The 17,670-nt window shown below is 49.7% G+C and overlaps 6 protein-coding genes across 6 annotated transcripts, besides 1 other annotated feature; 2 read left to right on the top strand and 4 right to left on the bottom strand.

The window, feature by feature from the left end:
* Positions 1-17,670: part of a sequence feature (contig 1.65 1..278071(-1)) that runs on past both edges of the window.
* amdR (transcription factor amdR) lies at positions 234-2,775 on the bottom strand (the record flags this gene model as incomplete). Its single annotated transcript, XM_656547.1, has 3 exons — positions 234-1,408; positions 1,538-2,641; positions 2,730-2,775. The coding sequence occupies 3 exons, from the start codon at positions 2,773-2,775 to the stop codon at positions 234-236; spliced, it is 2,325 nt and encodes a 774-aa protein (XP_661639.1).
* On the bottom strand, positions 3,229-4,561 carry ANIA_04036 (uncharacterized protein; the record flags this gene model as incomplete). Its single annotated transcript, XM_656548.1, has 3 exons — positions 3,229-4,016; positions 4,163-4,291; positions 4,342-4,561. The coding sequence occupies 3 exons, from the start codon at positions 4,559-4,561 to the stop codon at positions 3,229-3,231; spliced, it is 1,137 nt and encodes a 378-aa protein (XP_661640.1).
* On the top strand, positions 5,838-9,842 carry thtA (the record flags this gene model as incomplete). The annotated part of the gene is made up of 5 exons (XM_656549.1): positions 5,838-6,340; positions 6,391-6,505; positions 6,568-8,134; positions 8,199-8,371; positions 8,418-9,842. 5 exons carry the CDS (start codon positions 5,838-5,840, stop codon positions 9,840-9,842), a joined length of 3,783 nt encoding a protein of 1,260 aa, XP_661641.1.
* ANIA_04038 (translation initiation factor eIF5B) lies at positions 10,412-14,510 on the top strand (the record flags this gene model as incomplete). The annotated part of the gene is made up of 3 exons (XM_656550.2): positions 10,412-10,864; positions 10,930-13,451; positions 13,504-14,510. The coding sequence occupies 3 exons, from the start codon at positions 10,412-10,414 to the stop codon at positions 13,745-13,747; spliced, it is 3,219 nt and encodes a 1,072-aa protein (XP_661642.1). The 3' UTR covers positions 13,748-14,510.
* On the bottom strand, positions 13,631-14,902 carry ANIA_04039 (rhodanese-like domain-containing protein). Its single transcript, XM_656551.2, has 2 exons — positions 14,594-14,902; positions 13,631-14,525 (listed from the first exon to the last, which is right to left on the bottom strand). Exons 1-2 carry the CDS (start codon positions 14,897-14,899, stop codon positions 14,133-14,135), a joined length of 699 nt encoding a protein of 232 aa, XP_661643.1. The 5' UTR covers positions 14,900-14,902; the 3' UTR covers positions 13,631-14,132.
* On the bottom strand, positions 15,243-16,869 carry ANIA_04040 (uncharacterized protein; the record flags this gene model as incomplete). The annotated part of the gene is made up of 2 exons (XM_656552.1): positions 15,243-15,602; positions 15,658-16,869. 2 exons carry the CDS (start codon positions 16,867-16,869, stop codon positions 15,243-15,245), a joined length of 1,572 nt encoding a protein of 523 aa, XP_661644.1.

Below are 17,670 nucleotides of genomic sequence, written 5' to 3'. Positions count from 1 at the left end.
GCTTAGGTTCATGCATATGATAAGGGATTTACGTATATGATATAGGTGGAATACCTGTAGGTAAATTATGCTTAAGTTCTATGTCCATCCACTTTACCCGCACTCATCACAGCGTTGCCTTCAAATAGTACCCAAAACGCCAAGATTAGTATGCTAAATACGATCCCCAAAGATAGACTGGAAGATAAGCTCTTTCATTCCCGCATGTACCCAGGTAAAGTATACTTCTCCAGTTACCCATGCATCCACCCACCATCCTGCAAGAGATCCGACATCGGCGTTTCTTGCCAGTAAATCTGGCGCCACTCGTCTTCCAGCTCGGTTATCCCTTCCATAGTTGAAGGAAGGACTGGTCCCTCCAGATCGGTGAAGGAAAACAGCTGGCGCCAGTCAAGCATTTCGCGTGAATTATCGACTGTGTCCATAGGTGTCAGGTTGTTAGATGGAATCCAGGTGTCAAACGGTTGGGTTGTATAGGTGTGAGTATGAGCACTTAACGTGGGTTGCGAGCGTGGATTATGGTGAGCAGATTCGGTTGTTGGGACTTCGTAGGATAGCTGACTGCTTGGTTGTAGAGGGGGTATGCTAGGGGCGCTGGGTGGTGTAGCATCAGATGAGTTGATATTTGCCAAGTGAGGAATGCCTGAGGTGTTCTTCTGCTGAGAGGCAGGGCTGTTTGTAGAGTTATTGCTGAGATTGCTGAATCGACGGGGTCTGTCACTGGTTGTAGTTCGCAGATCTTCCTGGAGGCGTCTCGATTCCTCAAATAATCGTAGGATGGTGCTGGCATGAGACCAATACTGGGCGAGCTCGCGGAGGGAATATGAAGCAGAGTCAAAGCGACGAAGGGCATTGATTGCAAGAACCGGGTTGGAAAATCGGAGCTCGACCCGTACTTGAATCATTGCGGTGAATAGAGTGTGTACGCCAGAATACCAGACTTGCTTGAGTCGATCGTGTATACGAAGCTCTTCAAAAATCGAGGCTATCACTCCAGCTGCTGCGCTGCAGATTTCGGCGTCGTGGGGACCATAGTCATCCGAGTACGCTGAAGCTCTTGGATGAGGTCGATGGAGAAGAATTAGGAAATTATTGTAAGTGAGATGAAGCATGGCAGACCAGGGGTCCATATCTGACGCCCTCAAACGTAGTCTATCTGGAAGTCTCAGTGACCAGTTTGCAAGGGCTTCGTCAGCCTCAAGGAGCGCAGCCTTGCGGCGTTCAGCGCTGATTCTAAGTCCAAAACGTTCCCGAACAATGTAAGAGATCATCGTGCATAACTCAGAAAAGTGGATGACAAAATCAGCCTGTACACGGGCACCGCAGCCCTCAAAATCTGAAAATGTCAACGGAGAGACATCAGAATCCTCGAGGTTGCTAGAATCGTGCAAATTAGCGCATGGATAATCTTAGGCAATAGCATAGACCACTTACAGCGCTTGTGGTCGGCCATAAGACAAAGACACCATCACATCGAACTGTACTAAGATGTACCATAGTCTCCTCCACATTCGGCGATCCCGAGGCACAAATCTACTGCAAACTGGATTACGGTGCATTCCTAGTCCAGTGGCAATCCTAGCCGCTATTCCAATCCAATAATGTGCATTGGCAGACACGTCGTCGTCAGCTAGGTCTGAGTGCCATGTCAATAGGAGCGCGGCCTGAACCAGGATGTCACGATTCCGTTCAATCCTGTTGTCGAACAGCCATTTGGCACGGCGGAAAAAAATGTCTTTTAGTGTATCGCGTTCGGACTTCGGACGAGTGACATGGGCGCCGACAAGCAGAATAGTTTGAAGGAGGAGAATCGGAGGGGCATCGGCCGGGTCTCGGTTACGGTATTGAGACATAAACAACTCCTCTTCAACAATCGGGTAGCCTGGATTGACTTGTGCGAAATATGCATGCACGAGCTCATCGGCAAGGGCAGGCTCAGGTAACGTGAGAGCATCCATGAGTAGCTGATCATGGCCAGTTCGTAGCTGCCGCCGAGGTATCTCGTTTCCCGCGAAGTGGTATACATCGTCACCCGTGTCACGTTGTTGGCGGATCAAGAAAGACATATTCGAGAGCTCGTGCCCAACGTATATTGCTCGTACACCTCTTTGAATCGCCCGACTATCCGAAGCTTCCCCGTCAATCAGATTCACCAACCGTTTCTCAATATCCGCACGCGACTCTCCCTCCGACGGATCTGAGGCCGCGGGGCGGCTATAGGGCGGGGAATCCGGCTCCGGCAGAACATTTTGATATTGAGTATTGTTACCCGAGTTATTATTGGATCTGGTACCTTTGGTATCGTACTGAGAACTACGGCTTCGGATATGTGCGACACGGTTCGCAACCCCAGACGGAGCTGTGATATCCGACTGAACAGCGCGGAGTGCAGTTGTGAAAGCATTGGGAGGCTCTGATGACGGTGATAGCGAAGATATCGGCTTCGGCGCTTCTTCAGGGTTAGGGGGCCGACAACGGATCGGAACTGGGTCCAGTATCGAGCGCACCGCCAGTTTTTTCTTTTTTTCATGGATTTGACAGTCGGTCTTCCCCGCCGAACGACAATTGCTACATGGTAGCCCTACCAGACGAGCGTCGCATCGTACTTTACGACGATGACAGTGGACGCAGGCAGCTGAGCCTAAAAAGCACGAGAAGTTAGCAGCGGGGGGAAAAAAAAATCCTTGAAGACGAGTTGACGCCAGTACCTGACTTGCGCTTATTCACACCATTTCCTGAGGGTGCAAGGTTCGTCGGATGCGCTGTGGAGGACATAGCAGAAGCATTGACGAAGCAATCAGGGCCCGCAAACTTGCGGCTTCATTCTCCGTGGGCACCAATGTAAGTTTCGGAAACAACAAAGGCTAGCAAGGCTCATGGCATGTTCTGGGATAATTCACCTGCCTCGGGATTTAAGAGAGCGGAAGGTCGGAACGCAGAGCGGGAAACCTGCGATAAGAATAGCGGGGAACCCCCAGCGTGTCACGTGCTGTGCGGAGAGAGATTCTAGGCCCTTTTTATGATAGTTTGGACGAAGTAGTTACAAATCGATTTCTTCATAACCATCTATCGTAACCTGAGGTGGCCCTCCTAGTCTTTGCATACGCTGTGGCGTGGTCACCTCGTAAGTAAGACATTACTCATAATGTACAATTAGATATAATTTTTATTCTACATGGTTGGTAAACTAGTTTCCTTGGTATCGTCTACTCATCGTTCAGACAAGTGTCAGAAACGGCCGTGGAAAGCTGCCCTGAAGTGATCGAAATATGAGAGTATAGTGTTGTCAAATCCTCTCTTCCTTATCCAGACAGACATAACGCCCACGAACACAGCGACTGCTACGGAGCCAATGGTTCGTCTGTGGCTCCAAAGGAATCCAATGAATTGCTCTCTTCTCTCCTCATTCCGGAGCTGTTTGGTATGTTTCTGGAAAATCTCAAGGGCCGTATTCATGGATTGCGTTCTCATGATTGCACGTGTTGTTTTCAGGACACTGTAGCTCGAAATCCTTCTCCAGGCTCCGAATGGTAGTGACTCGGGTGGGTAATCACGGAAGAGCCGTACCGCGCGAGATATCAGACCTTCTATATCAAGGGGCTGGGGCAGTTTTGACAGAGTATAGTGTAACATTTCGGGTTCGTCCGCCGGAATCTCAAGTAGCTCTTTTCTGCGGGAGAGAACAATTGCTACAAAGAGATAAATTGAGACAACAGGCTCCCAAGCCAGCAAGAAGTCGAAAAGCCGCGCAATATCACTATATTCCTGGATATCATGGGCATATAGGGTGAGAGTTGCTGAGAGAGCAAAGAAAGGTCGTATATCCGAAAGTCGCTGGGCTAGAGCCTTGTCGGCCGTTTCAATGATTGCTGGAATAAGCTGTAGATGCTTCACTGCCGGTGAAAGCGAAGGTAACATGTAGTCCCTAATGCGAAACAGAGATAGGCGGGCGACTGCTGGAGCAGACCGTTCCTCTCCCATGACTAGTAGTATGACTTGCACAATATCGTGGTAGCCTTGAAAATAACAAAGCAGGGGATAGTTCCGCAGAACTTGTTTGATTACTCGAGAAAGCTCATTCTTTTTTGACGACAGTTCGTCGTCGGGGCCTGAAGGCAAGAAATTAACCGCGGCATGGGCAAGTTCGTCAAGAGACACTCACATTCAGGATAGTAAACAAATGAACGTTTCACGTCTAGTTGGACCTGCTCCTCATCGCGGTGGGGTGGTAGGCTACTCCCCTTCGACAGTATATTCTCTGTGTCCTTATCAGACTGAAGCAAAATGGGCCCTAGACGATGAGTTATAACATGATGACTGATAATTCTCGAGGCGACATACAGGCTAGTTGTCTGAGCTCATCTCGAAGAAAGCCGCCTTCCGATGTAGCGTGCGACACCAAAGCATCAATGTCCCGTAGTTCGCATGCCGTTCGAATTTCCTCAGCCTTTTTGTTTATACGAGCCAAGTCATCATTAGAGCTGTGCACCAACTCATCAGTCACAGCATCAGTTTCCGAAGACCCCCTCTCTGACGATTGATACGCTGACCGGTTGGACATATCGAAGGCTTGAATGCACGTAAATCAATAGCCTCGGCCTGCAAAGAAGAAATGCATAGATAGGGGCAAAAGAAGTTTTAAAAACGGCTCCTTTGCGAGGAGTCTGGCGGATATTGTTTTCCCTGTCACATAAGAGACTATCCTAGCTATTCAGATGTCGCTTTCATCCAAGGGCTCACAATGTAACATTAATTTCTAGAAGACGAGTGAAGACAAGAAAAGTTGGAATCATGTCAAAAACGCCGCCGTTGACCCGATTCAGAGAGGTACATAGAAACTGACTGATGAACGTCGAATAAATGCTGCCTGAGGCTTCAAGTCTCTTCGAAGGGTCGGTAGCCTTAATTTCCGGTAGTATATTAGTCATCAACACTAAGCTAACCACGATAGGCATCAATGAGCTTCATGCATTTCCACAGCCCCTCCAAAAGACCTTGGCTTGTTGAGACTCCAGCGTGCCACTTCAGGGACCACTTTTGAATTCACAGACCCGTGGTACTTGATATACGAGATCCCAGTATAGGCGCCAGTGTGTGTCGTGTCGTTTCAATCGGGATGAAATCATAAGATCTCGTTAGCTACACCTATCCTCCCTCGCTCCACTGGCAGTCATGCTTAGCTGGAGCCTTCACGGTTTGATATAGATTCCTCTTTCTTGTCAAGCCTGAGATCTCAGAATTAAAGGAGCTTAACCGACATTTTGTAAGGCATCGTCGTATGTCTATTCACTCTGTTCCTGTTCCTTTCCATCCGCCGTAAGTCATACTTGTGGGAAATCATGGCATGGGTGCAGTGTACTGACGGCTTCTAGACATTTAACTGCAAAAAAAAAAAAATCTTTGCCCATAGCAACTGGTTCTATAAGGCATAACTGCCTAGTGCATAATCGCCGATACTCTTCAGGACCTCAACCCTTAACTTTGGAACAGAAATGACACCTGCTCCTCCATCGAACCAAGCATGACGCGAACAATTAGTCCGAACCTCTAACATCCCGCAACTCGTCGTGGTCATAGACCTTTCTTTTGAATCATTTACTTGGACTTTCTCTTCCGCTGTATTCGTACTTGTGACTTAAGCACCGTTCGAGGTTGACATAAGAAATGAACGGAGAAGTCTCCCCTTGTGAGGACCTATTGAGCTAATTTGTGCTTATCCTACACGTTGGTTTCTCACGTTTGGTCTAAAAACGTGCAAGGCCCTTGACTAAATCTGTCGGTTCCATCAACGGGTTTAATTGGAATCCATATTTGCATTCATACATACACTTGCAAGAATGCCTTCTGACAGTGAGATGGATCTCGACCCGGGCATTGCGGCTAAAAAAGCGAAGCTCGGGCTCCTAACTCATACCTTTGTATCGAGTCCGATAATTCAATGGATTCTACCAGCACGCCTGAGGAGCAAGTATCAGAATGATGTTGTGTTTGTTGGCGAGCGATGCTTGCAAATCAAGGAAGCGATATCAGGGACACACCTAGAGGAGGTCACTACAAAGTCGGACTTCGATGCTTATATCATGGCGGCTAAGGTCATTAACGTCAGCACGGAATTACCCTGGGAAGTCCAGATGAAGGCCGGGTCTAGCACTGCGGATGCCAGCCTAGATGCACGGCACGAGCTTCCTCCTCAGATAATGGTTCTTAGCCTCGCTTCAAAGGAGCTAGTGTTCCTGTGTTATTCACGCGCTGCCGGACAATTTATTCATTGTCATCGTCCATTGCCGAGCGATGTTAGCACCTTCGAGAGATTCGGTCGTAATATTGCTGTCGAGCCGAGGTAAGCCCCCCTACTTGATCCTTTGAGACAGTGCTCTGACCTCGTCATAGGTCTCGAGCAGTTGCCGTGAGTGCTTCTAGCGACTACTTTGGCGTGTTCGTTCTGAAAGCTCCTTCCGTCGTGCAAGCTCAAATGTTAGAAGATCAGTTGGATCCCGTGGCAGAGGTGCGAACAGAACCATCGTACTATTTTGAAGGACCCCCTTAACACTTACTGTCGACTAATAGGAGCGATTTTTTCGCCTTGATGGCGACATCATCTTCATGGACTTCCTCTATCCGAAATCTGAAGATGGCGATAAGATCATTCTTCTTCTCTTGGTGTCTCACGAGCAGACCACACACGCTGTATGCTACGAGTGGAATGCGCATCAGAGCCTACGACAATCTCATCCCCGTGTCACTAGAAAGTCGTTACCAGCTGACGACAGGTTGCCTACTATGCTAATCCCATTGACCAAGGCCTCATCTTTCATGCTGGTCACTACAACTACGATGACTGTCTACCGGAATAAGCTCGATCTCCCAGGACCACCTATCAAGTATCCAATCCCCGTTCCTGACCGTGAGCAGCAGAAGTCGCCTCTTTGGACCCGATGGGCACGGCCTCTGCGTAATGCAGTGTACAACCAGATGCATGATGACATTTACCTCTGCCGTGAGGATGGAAGGATAGATTATTTGGGTGTTGGAAACGAAGGTGAAGTCGAGAACCAGATTCAGCTTGGATACTTGTTTTGCGATGTCGACGCTGCCTTCGATATCCTAGATATCGGCTACGAGGGCGGTGATCTTCTTCTAGCCGCTGGTAGTACTGGGGATGGTGGGCTCTTTGTCCAGAAAGCCCGAGACCAACCCCGCTGCGTTCAGAGATTCACCAACTGGTCACCGGTCACGGACTCCGTGATTGTAAAGCAGGCCCCCAGCCAGAATACGGCGGCAGACTGTGTTGTCGGTGATCGTTTGTTCGTTTGCTCTGCATCATCTTTCGGACGCGGGGCTGTGGTTGAGCTGCGACATGGGATTGAAGCCCAAGTTGGACTATTGATATCCCTGGAGGAACTTTCAGGAGCCAGAGACATATGGATCCTACCGGACAGCATCAACGGCGGCGTTCTCATGTTGACATCTGACCCTGTGTCTTCAGCATTTTTATATTTACCGACTGATTTCACTGAAGAGATATCCGCTATCGACGAAGCGGATTGTGGGTTGGACTCAAACTCGCCGACTCTTGCTGCAGGATACATCGAGCCGGGTATGCTTGTGCAAGTTACTGATAAAGCGATATTTATGGGCGCAACGACGGATGCACAGTTCCGTTCTCGGAGTGACCTCGATATTGGGCAAAGCGTGGCGGCGGCTGCTGTGCATGGCCCAACGTGCCTTGTTATTACGGCCATCCGCACTCACCAGGAATTACAAATACGTTCGAAAAGAATTACTCAACTGGGCATCGATCTTCAGTTATCCGAAATCATTCCGCCGTTCAATATCGACTACGAACCGATCTGCATAACAGTTGAGGAATTGGGCATTGGTACTTTGGTCTTCATTGGCAGCGGCGATGGCAGGGTGCTCGTTTATCGCATTGATGATAGCTTCAAACTACTCTTTGACTTCACTGTGAAAGTCGAGAGTGATGATGACATATCCAAGGCGATTGACAGTCTAGCAGTCATTGCCCACGCAAAGGGGACGCTTAGCAAGGCAGTCCTGCTCTGCGGCTTGAGGAGTGGTTATTTGGTTATGCTTGATATCGCGATGGATGCAATAAATATCAATGCGCCCTTAGGTAAGATCTGTGTTGTGATATCTTGCTCTAATCGAGACGGGTTTACTAATGCATAGACGTATAGATATGCGGCAAGCCACAATCAAACACCTGGGATATACTTCTGTACAAGTGCAGAGCACCGGAAGCACTGGTTTAATGACATGCGGTAATAGCTTCTGGCGATTAACATGCTCTCAAGAGAATGAGGCTAGTGACTGTGCTATTCAGCGAATATGGATAACAGACCAGAATAATGTAAGTCTCCGAAATCATTAACCCTAGCAGGATCTGACGTTTTCAGCCCGCCTACTCTCCCAAGATCATTCATAGTTTTGCTATGATAGGCTCCAGCAATACCGACATTACTGACATTTCTGGAAGCCTTTTCTGTGTTGCGGATGGGCAACTAATGGTGTGCACCTTAGACTGTGCTGTCAGAACTATCCCTCGGAGAATCAGCCTACCTGGCAGTGCGCACAAACTGGCTTATTCGCAGCATTTAAAAAGCCTGGTGGTGGCCTACAGCCAAACCGCCTTCGATACTGACGCGGATCCTGTCAAGCGGTATACCAGACCATATATTGAGTTCCTGGATCCGGATTTGCAGCACCCACTCGATGGCTCTGCCGAAGGTTTAACAAATTACATGAGTAAACCTTGGCGACCTCAAGGTGCTGCCGGCGAAAAAATCAGCTGCATTCTGGAATGGACTCCCAGGAAGGGCGACGAAGAATACCACTTTATCGTCATTGGAACCGCACGTCGGAACCAACAAGACCGAGGGCGGGTTATCTTCCTTCAAGCTTCCCCGGGTTCATCGCCAGATTCTCAAATCGAATGTTCTGTCAAGTATATTCACAAGTTTGAGGACCCGGTTTATACCATAGTTCCTTACGGTGAATTCACCTTAATGGTATCTACCGGTCATGAAATTGTAGCATTGGAGCCGAAATTTGCACAATCACGCCGTGCTCGCTCTGCACGGTTCTCGGTCTTGTCCCCAGTTATCTCGATGTCCTCTCATGAGCCCTTTGTTTATCTATCGACGGCCAGAGAATCCCTTATGGTGCTAAAGAACACAGAGGACAAGCTGGCTCTTCACGCATATGATCGTCAGAAGCTAGACGGGCTGTCTCATATCCACATTGGCGGAGACTTGAAGCTCACTTTGGCTTCTAGCAGAGGTGGGCGGGTCAGTTTGCTCACTGAAAACGGCGTGACGGAGACTGATAAGATGCTACCTGCTGCCTTATGCGAGGCGCACCTTCCTTCGTCCGTGTTGAGACTCCTTGCCAGCTCAGAGCCATCTCCGCTGTCAACTCGCTCAGATACCTTCTATGGCACCGCAATGAATGGTACTGTATACCGTATTTTGATTTTAGAGGAGAAAGAATGGCATCTTCTGCGCCTGCTGCAAGACCTTTGTATTCGGGACACTGGTATTTGCCCATTTACGCCAAGAAGGAAAAGGCAGCGCAGCCCAGCCGGTCATGACCCTCTTGAATTCCAGCCTGCGCGTATGCACATTGATGGCGATATCTTGAGTCGGCTTGTCGCGCGTGATGCCGATTATTTGGTGAAGATGCTGGCCAGAGAAGAGGACCAGCCTACAAACAATACTGTTCAGCTTTTCAATGATCGAACAAGGGACGTCCTTGGAGAGTCTCCAAACCCCCCTGAAGCTGTTATAAAATGGCTGAAAAGAGTGTTCCAGGTGGAATTCTAGATAGTTCGACCTACTGCAAATGTTAGGCTCTAATTACTATCAACTTTGCATCCGGGAAGATAATCAAAATAAATCATGTATATTCCCACTACATCCCATTCATACATGAGTATAAAAATCCGTGATTGCGTAGTGGCAGGCAACAAGACGTAGCACACCTCGAAGACAGGCCGGAGCCTGGTGCGGCTTAACAAATCGGGGCGTCGTCCGGAACTCCCCACCAAAGTCCAAAATTCTTACCTTCTCACTCCGCCCTCCATTCTCCATTCTTATCGGATACCACTTCATCGGGGAAGTGCAAAGGGAGTTTCTATTCACCTTGCTATTTGACTACCTAATTGTCGAAGGCTACTGGCTTTCCCTTGGCCAGTTTTTTTTTTTGCCACGACTCCGCCCGACCGCCGCGAGTCTGGCCGAAGAACCTGATATTGTTCGTACCGCACAATAAGCCACCGAAAATTGTACAAGTGTGAATTAGATCTAGCTAACATCTCTCAGTGATTTTCATGTTCAGTTCTTTCAAACTACACGGATAACGCCTTGCTAAACGAAGAAACCATTTGTTCAATATGGCGCCGAAGAAGAAGGGAAACAGGAAGCAGGAGGAGGATTGGGAAGCCGAACTTGGAGAGAGCATTCCTCCTGCGGGCGGTGACAGCCCAGCTCAGGAGGAAGCTCCCGGCGCCGATGGTGACGATGGGGAGGCTGGTGGTGGTGGCTTGCTCGCCGCTTTGAGAAAGAACAAGAACAAGAAGGCCAAGAAGGGGAAGCCGACAAACGACTTCGTCGAGGGCGAGGACCCTATTCAAGAAGCCAACGGTGATGCAGACTTTACTAGCAAGCAACCTGAAGAAGGCACGTTCGACGAGGATGATGTATTCGCTGGGAAGAAGAGCAAGCCGATCAAGGCTGCGCCTCCGCCACCAGCACCTGTGGATGAGGATTCTGGCCCTCGCGTGAAAACTAAGAAGGAGAAGGAGAGGGAGAAGAAAGAGAGGGAAAAGCAGCGAAAGAGGGAACAGGTATGCCTTTTTTTCCCCGCTAGTAGGCCTCGGTTGTTTTTTGTTGACTGACATGCGTTATCCAGGCCGCGAAGAAGAAAACTACCGAACCCAAACAGGCTGAACAAAAGAAACCAGAACCGAAGAAAGAGGAACCTGTTGCTGCACCCTCCACGCCTGCCCCTGCCCCTGCCCCTGAGCCTGAGCCTGCCGCCGGTGGCAAGAAGAAGAAGATCCCCGCTCACCTGGCTGCAATCCAGAAGCAGCAGGAAGCTCTTAGAAAGCAGCGCGAGGAGGAAGAACGCCGTCTAGCAGAAGAGAAGGCTGCAGAAGAGGCGCGGCGACTCCAAGAGGAGGAAGAGGCGAGGAAGAAGGAGGAAGCTCGCCAAAGGAGGAAGGAAAAGGAGAGGGAAAAGAAGGAACAATTGAGGAGGGAAGGAAAGCTGCTCACCAAAGCTCAGAAGGAAGCCAGGGAGCGTAATGAGCTCCGCATGAAGCAGATGCTTGCTGCAGGTGTTGGTACGGTTGCTGGGTTGCAGAAGGATCAACCTGAGAAGAAGAAACCCGTTTACGAGAACAAAAAGAAGAAGGGTCCGAAGAAGCAGGATGAAGACCTTGAGGCTGCTGCTGCTCGTGCTAAGGCTCAGCGCGAGGCAGAAGACGAGCGACGACGAAAAGAGGAGGAGGAGCGGAAAGCAAAGGCTGAAGCTGAAGCTGCCGCTGCCGCTGCCGCTGCTGGTGATGAGGAGAGCGAGCTCGACGATTGGGAGAAGGCTGCTGATGCCGAGGAGGTGAAGGATAGCTGGGACGCACCTAGTGATGATGAGCCAGAGAAGCCCGCCGCTACAAACGATGAAGAGATAACTCTACCAGAGCGACCTGCAGCTAAGCCCGCCAAAGAGGAAGCAAATGAGGAGTCTTCAGAAGAGGATTCGGACGAATCTGACTCTGATGAAGAAGAAAAATCCGCCGCGCAAAAAGCAATCGCCCAACGGAAGGCGGAGGCTGCTGAGCGGAGGAAGAAGCAACACGAGGAAGCTTTAGCTGCTCGTTCAAAGGACAACTTGCGATCTCCTATTTGTTGTATTCTTGGGCACGTCGACACTGGTAAGACTAAGCTGCTAGATAAGATTCGACAGACAAACGTCCAAGAAGGTGAAGCAGGTGGTATCACCCAACAGATTGGTGCCACATACTTCCCTGTCGATGCTCTGCGCCAGAAGACTGCTGTTGTCAACAAGGATGGTTCCTTCGAGTTCAAGATCCCCGGTTTGCTCGTCATCGACACTCCTGGTCACGAGTCTTTCTCCAACTTGCGATCAAGAGGTTCCTCTCTTTGCAACATTGCCATTCTTGTCGTCGATATCATGCACGGTCTTGAACCTCAAACACTAGAATCCATGCGACTTCTCCGTGAACGCCGAACTCCCTTCATCGTCGCTCTGAACAAGATTGACCGTCTTTACGGTTGGAAGAAGATTGACAACAACGGTTTCCAGGAGAGTTTGGCTATGCAGAGCAAGGGCGTCCAGAACGAGTTCCGCACTCGTCTTGAGCGCACCAAGCTTCTCTTTGCCGAGCAAGGTTTCAACTCGGAGCTTTTCTACGAGAACAAGTCCATGGCCCGCAATGTCTCCCTTGTGCCCACTTCTGCCCACACCGGTGAAGGTGTCCCCGACATGTTGAAGCTGTTGACAACATTGACTCAGGAGCGTATGACCAACTCTCTAATGTACCTGTCCGAGGTTGAGTGTACCGTCCTTGAAGTTAAGGTTATCGAAGGTCTTGGTACCACCATTGACGTCGTCCTCTCCAACGGTATTCTCCGGGAAGGTGATCGAATCGTGCTGTGCGGTCTTAACGGACCCATAGCAACCAACATTCGAGCGCTGCTTACGCCTGCTCCTCTAAAGGAACTCCGATTGAAATCGCAATACGTCCACAACAAAGAGGTCAAGGCGGCTCTTGGTGTCAAGATTGCAGCCAACGATCTTGAACACGCCATTGCTGGCTCTCGTCTCATGGTTGTCGGACCTGACGATGACGAGGAGGATATTGAAGAAGAAGTCATGTCTGATCTCGAGAACCTTCTCAGCAAGGTTTCCAAGGATCAGCGCGGTGTCAGTGTTCAGGCTTCTACACTTGGTTCTCTAGAAGCTCTGCTCGAGTTCCTTCGTGTCTCTAAGATTCCAGTTGCCAACATCTCCATTGGTCCCGTCTACAAGCGCGATGTCATGATGTGCGGTACAATGTTGGAGAAGGCCAAGGAGTACGCGGTCATGCTCTGCTTCGATGTCAAGGTTGATAAGGAAGCACAAGCCTACGCAGACGACGTTGGTGTCAAGATTTTCACCGCAGACATTATCTACCACCTGTTCGACGATTTCACCAAGCACATGGCCGAACTGACGGAACGCAAGAAGGAAGAGGCCAAGCTGCTCGCCGTCTTCCCCTGTGTTCTTAAGACTGTCGCCGTCTTTAACAAGAAGGACCCCATCGTCATCGGTGTCGATGTTGTCGAGGGTAGCCTCCGTCTACACACGCCTATCGCCGCCATCAAAACAAACGCAACAACGGGTGCTAAGGAAGTTGTCGAACTCGGTAGAGTGTAAGTTTTCCATTCACTTTTACTTTCTCAATAAACACTAAACCATATGCAGTGCCGGTATCGAACGTGACCACAAGCCTGTCAACGTTGTCAAGCGAGGCCAACCCTCCGTCGCCGTCAAGATCGAAGGCGCCAATCAGCCCATGTACGGCCGTCAGCTCGAAGAGTCGGACACACTATACTCCCAGATTTCTCGTGCAAGCATCGACACCCTCAAGGAGTTCTACCGGTCGGATGTCTCCATGGATGAATGGGCTCTTATCAAGAAGCTCAAGCCTGTTTTCGATATCCCTTGATTGTCTCGCGCAGTTTGAGCTCAAATGAGGCAGTGCCTATTCCTCAGACGCTCCGGGCGGAGGTGCTCCGAGTGTTATTTGGACCTTCAATGACCTTGATGCTCGACACTCTACGTTAGAAAATGTCATGAACGTCTGACGGATCAATGGATGAAGATAAATAACAGGAAGTTATGATTTGATTTGTCAGGATGTGGATTGATGTAGATGACTAGGATTATAAAAATACTGTAGTTGATACCTAGCTAGCTTTCCGACTCAATTTTACAAAAATAGTTTGGATAATCTTCCTCGCTGTCCAATCCGCCTCTAGCACTTGTATGTACACGCCTTCCCATACGCAAAACTCAACTTTGCCATCGGTTTGAAGGAGCAAATCATTCATTTACTCTTCATACCCCTCCCACTTCTCTACCTTCCCACCCCTCGCCGCCCAATCCCTCCAACTACCCTCATAAACCCCAATTCGTTCAGGCTCATACCCGGCCTGAACAGCCAGTTGTGCCGCAGTTTTCGCTCTCACACCCGCTAGGCAGTAGAAGACAATATCTCCCTTCCCGCCGTCGGCGCCGGGCTTCGGATACCCAAACCTTGTCTCGAATTCGTCTGGTGTCAAAAACAGCGCGTCCGGCTGCGATGCTAGGGGCACCGCAACTGCGGAAGGGATGATTCCGGTTCTGGTGAGTTCGGCGGGTTCGCGGACGTCGACGAGAATGAGATTCTTTTGCGGGTTGGACGGGGGCGTCGATGGAGATTCGGAAGGAAGGTACGCATTGATCTGGTTTTCTATTTGTCAGTTCTCTTTACTGCGATTGAGATGTTTAGACGAGAGAGGGAGAGATGTACATCATCAAACCCCCACTTCCGGAACGTGGGTGACGAGCTATCCTCTGTGTTGCTCTTGGTACTGTTCCAGCGGACAGACAACGCCGGGACGTATTCGACCCGGTCAGCTTGAATGTGCTTAGGGTTTGTTCGCAGCGAGGGTTTGGCGTATCCGCCGGGCCTGCTTGAGAGGCATAATGTTGTGAGCTGCCGAGTGGAGGAGAGAGCTCGCGCAGCTGTAGGTTCGCCGGCGAGTGCGTACTTTGTGGCGCGAGAGCCAAGAAACATAATGCGTCCTTGTCGACTAATTGGGTTTAACGAGGCCATTGTTGTTCAGTGGTGGTAGAGTTGAGGAAACTAGTACTCGTCGCTGGTGGACTCGAACTACCTACCGCAGTTTCTTCCGATGTCGGTTTCATGGCTTTGGGTGATGTCACCCGCCTTAAGCAGAACTTCTTTACGCGATTACTAAACCAATTAGGAAAGTCTCCAGTTCGAATCCGAGTCATGTCAATGTCCTCGTCGCTATTCTAATACTTGCACTGCTACTGTTATAGGCAAGTTCTTGGTGCTTTATTTTTTTTTTCTTTGTTCCTCATGATGCCCATCCTGGTGCGGTTTTCAGCAGACAGCAATGTAGCAAGATGCCTCGCCAAGTTTCATTTACTGATTACAAGCGAACGTTGCTGTGAAATGCCAGACCGTCTGCCGAACAGGAATAACTGCTCCTCAATGTTGGATCTCCGGTTCCATCATATATTGCCCGCTCCGGGTAAGGGCAAATCATCCTGTTATACCTAACATTCCTTGCATCGGTAAAAGAAGCCGGTAAAGAACGTGGAACCTGTCCTTCTTCGACCCAGTTTACCAAGTCGTCAAATATCGTTGAAGGATATAGTCCCGCCGGGCTCCAGCAGTGCCCGAGGCCAGGAGCCTCAAAGAGACGATAATAGCTTCGAACTTCAGGGTCTCTTTCTGCAACGGTCTCGTAATAGCTCCTCGTGCCCTTAGAAGGGATCATGGGGTCGGCCTGTTAATAGTTGCATCAGCACGAGATTATATTGTGCAAAGATGGCGAGAGATACCAAGCCGTGAAAGGAGAGGAGCTTCCCTCCTCGTTTATTGAACTCTGACAGATCAGGATCATCCGTGCCAATGATTGACTTGTACTCCATCACCGAGTCTTTGAAGATCTGGACGTACATGTCGTGCGTCACTGTTTTCAGATCGAACCTGGCATTCTTCTCAACGGCCAACCTAATCCAGTCCGACGAATATACAACAGGTAAACCGGTGCACATGCCATTGGGAGAACATTGGGAGGATAAGTCATTAGTGAGATTACTCACGACATCAACACCCATCCAAAGGTTGGTGCCATTTGTAGTGAATGGGCCTCTCCATGCGGCATTTACTACAATCGCCGCTGAAACAGAGAGCGGCACCGTTCCCTCGCCGCATGGAACATCCGTGCCAATCATTTCAAAGGCGTCCATGTCACAAGCGTCTATAAATGAGACAATTTCATCGCGAACTCCGTCCAATGCATCACAATTTTGAATCGCCATACTAGTGAGATAGTTCAGTTCACAGTGCCGCGGATACGAGTCGAGTTGGTTCATGGTGAACTGCGTCCAAAATCCACTAACAAGGATTTCTGCCCAGTTGATAGCAGGTGCGGAAGCAACAATTCCATCGTATGCGTTGGGATATCTCTGCGCGAGCATCATCCCTTGGCGTCCGCCCTGGGAGCAGCCGCTGAAATACGAATAAGAAGGCTTCCTGCCATAGAAGCCCTCAGCAATACTCTTTCCGGCGATGGCTGCATCGTTCAACGAGACGGATGCGAAATCCTCGAGCCGATGGAGATCAACTTTCCCTGGCCGTTCAAGGATCCAATCATCAATTCCTTCTCGCATGCTGCGGCCACAATCTGTTGATACTGCCGCATAGCCCTCCCCTACGGCCGCCAACATCGCCAGCTTGTTTGCAGAAAACAAGCCACAGTGATAGCCCCCGCCACCCAAGCCCATAATCCGTCCGTTCCACGTATCATGAGTCGGAAGCCACACTTCCGTATTCACCATCTCTAGCCGGTGAGTGTGGGTATAGGCGAGCGAGACAACGCAGTACGAGACATCCGTAACGTTGACCGGTCCATGGTTCACATACACGCTTTCCGGAATGTACTCGGATCTTCCGGTGACCAGGTGCGCTGTGAGGAACTCAACCGACGCGCCAGGTATAGCTGGCCATGGGATACTCAGGCCCGAACATCCTAGCTGGAATGTGTCCATTTGGGCGTGTCTTGGATGACAAAACTGGATAGATAGGCCAAACAGGCTGGCAGGAAATGAAGCATCCACACCAGCACAAAAGAGATCAGTATGAGACCCTGGGGAATCTCGGTGACTTTATGATGAAATGCAGGTGAGCACTTGAGCCATCCATTCATGATTAATGCCGCCAACTAGGGAGGAACGATGGACTAGGGACGGGACTTTTCAATTGCGCCTGCATTATTGTGGTTATTCTGCCTGCTAATGCAGAGGGATGCAGATGGTACTTTGGTCCAAGTCCTGGGCCTGTACCTAGCAAGCTAGTGGTGAGTACCTGATAGGTAGTTGATGCATTAGACCTCGAGACATCACAGCCCCCCAATAAGTCACCCAGCTATACCCCGTACTCTACGGTAGACTGACCCTGAGTATGTAATACTAACTATACTGAGTTTAATATCCCGCAGCTTCTACTTGATTTCCTTGATATCGCCGAGCTGAAAATTCCAGGAAGTAGTTCCAGCTAGCTAGCAGCGTCTTTTCTAGTCCAAAAGAAAGTTACTGAGAAACTGACTCCGGTCAAGTTTAGCGAGGATAAAAAAAGGAGCCCTGCTGGCTCACGGACAGCAGCAGTATTTATGTCATTATACGGCCGGGGTGGCCAGTTGCTCGTGTACGACGAAGGGTGAGCCTGGGTATCCGTCGCACAAAATGTTCTGAGTTGAGACACCGCGCCATTGGAAGGTAAGGAGGTATAAAGCATGTTGGCATAAGCTGGGATCACGCTGGGATCAAGCCAGGATCAAGCCAGGATCAAGC

This window comes from Aspergillus nidulans, chromosome II (assembly GCF_000011425.1).
Source record: "Aspergillus nidulans FGSC A4 chromosome II".
In the NCBI taxonomy this organism is placed as follows: Eukaryota; Fungi; Ascomycota; class Eurotiomycetes; order Eurotiales; family Aspergillaceae; genus Aspergillus; species Aspergillus nidulans.
This window is presented reverse-complemented; position numbering and strand designations above follow the sequence as displayed.

Bases quoted from the DNA above. Each gene is read 5' to 3' on its own strand.
- ANIA_04039 (XM_656551.2), bottom strand. From the start codon at position 14,899: ATGGCCTCGTTAAACCCAATTAGTCGACAAGGACGCATTATGTTTCTT. The intron at 14,526-14,593 runs GTACATCTCTCC...ATAGAAAACCAG, and splicing joins GGAAGTGGGGGTTTGATGAT to ATCAATGCGTACCTTCCTTC.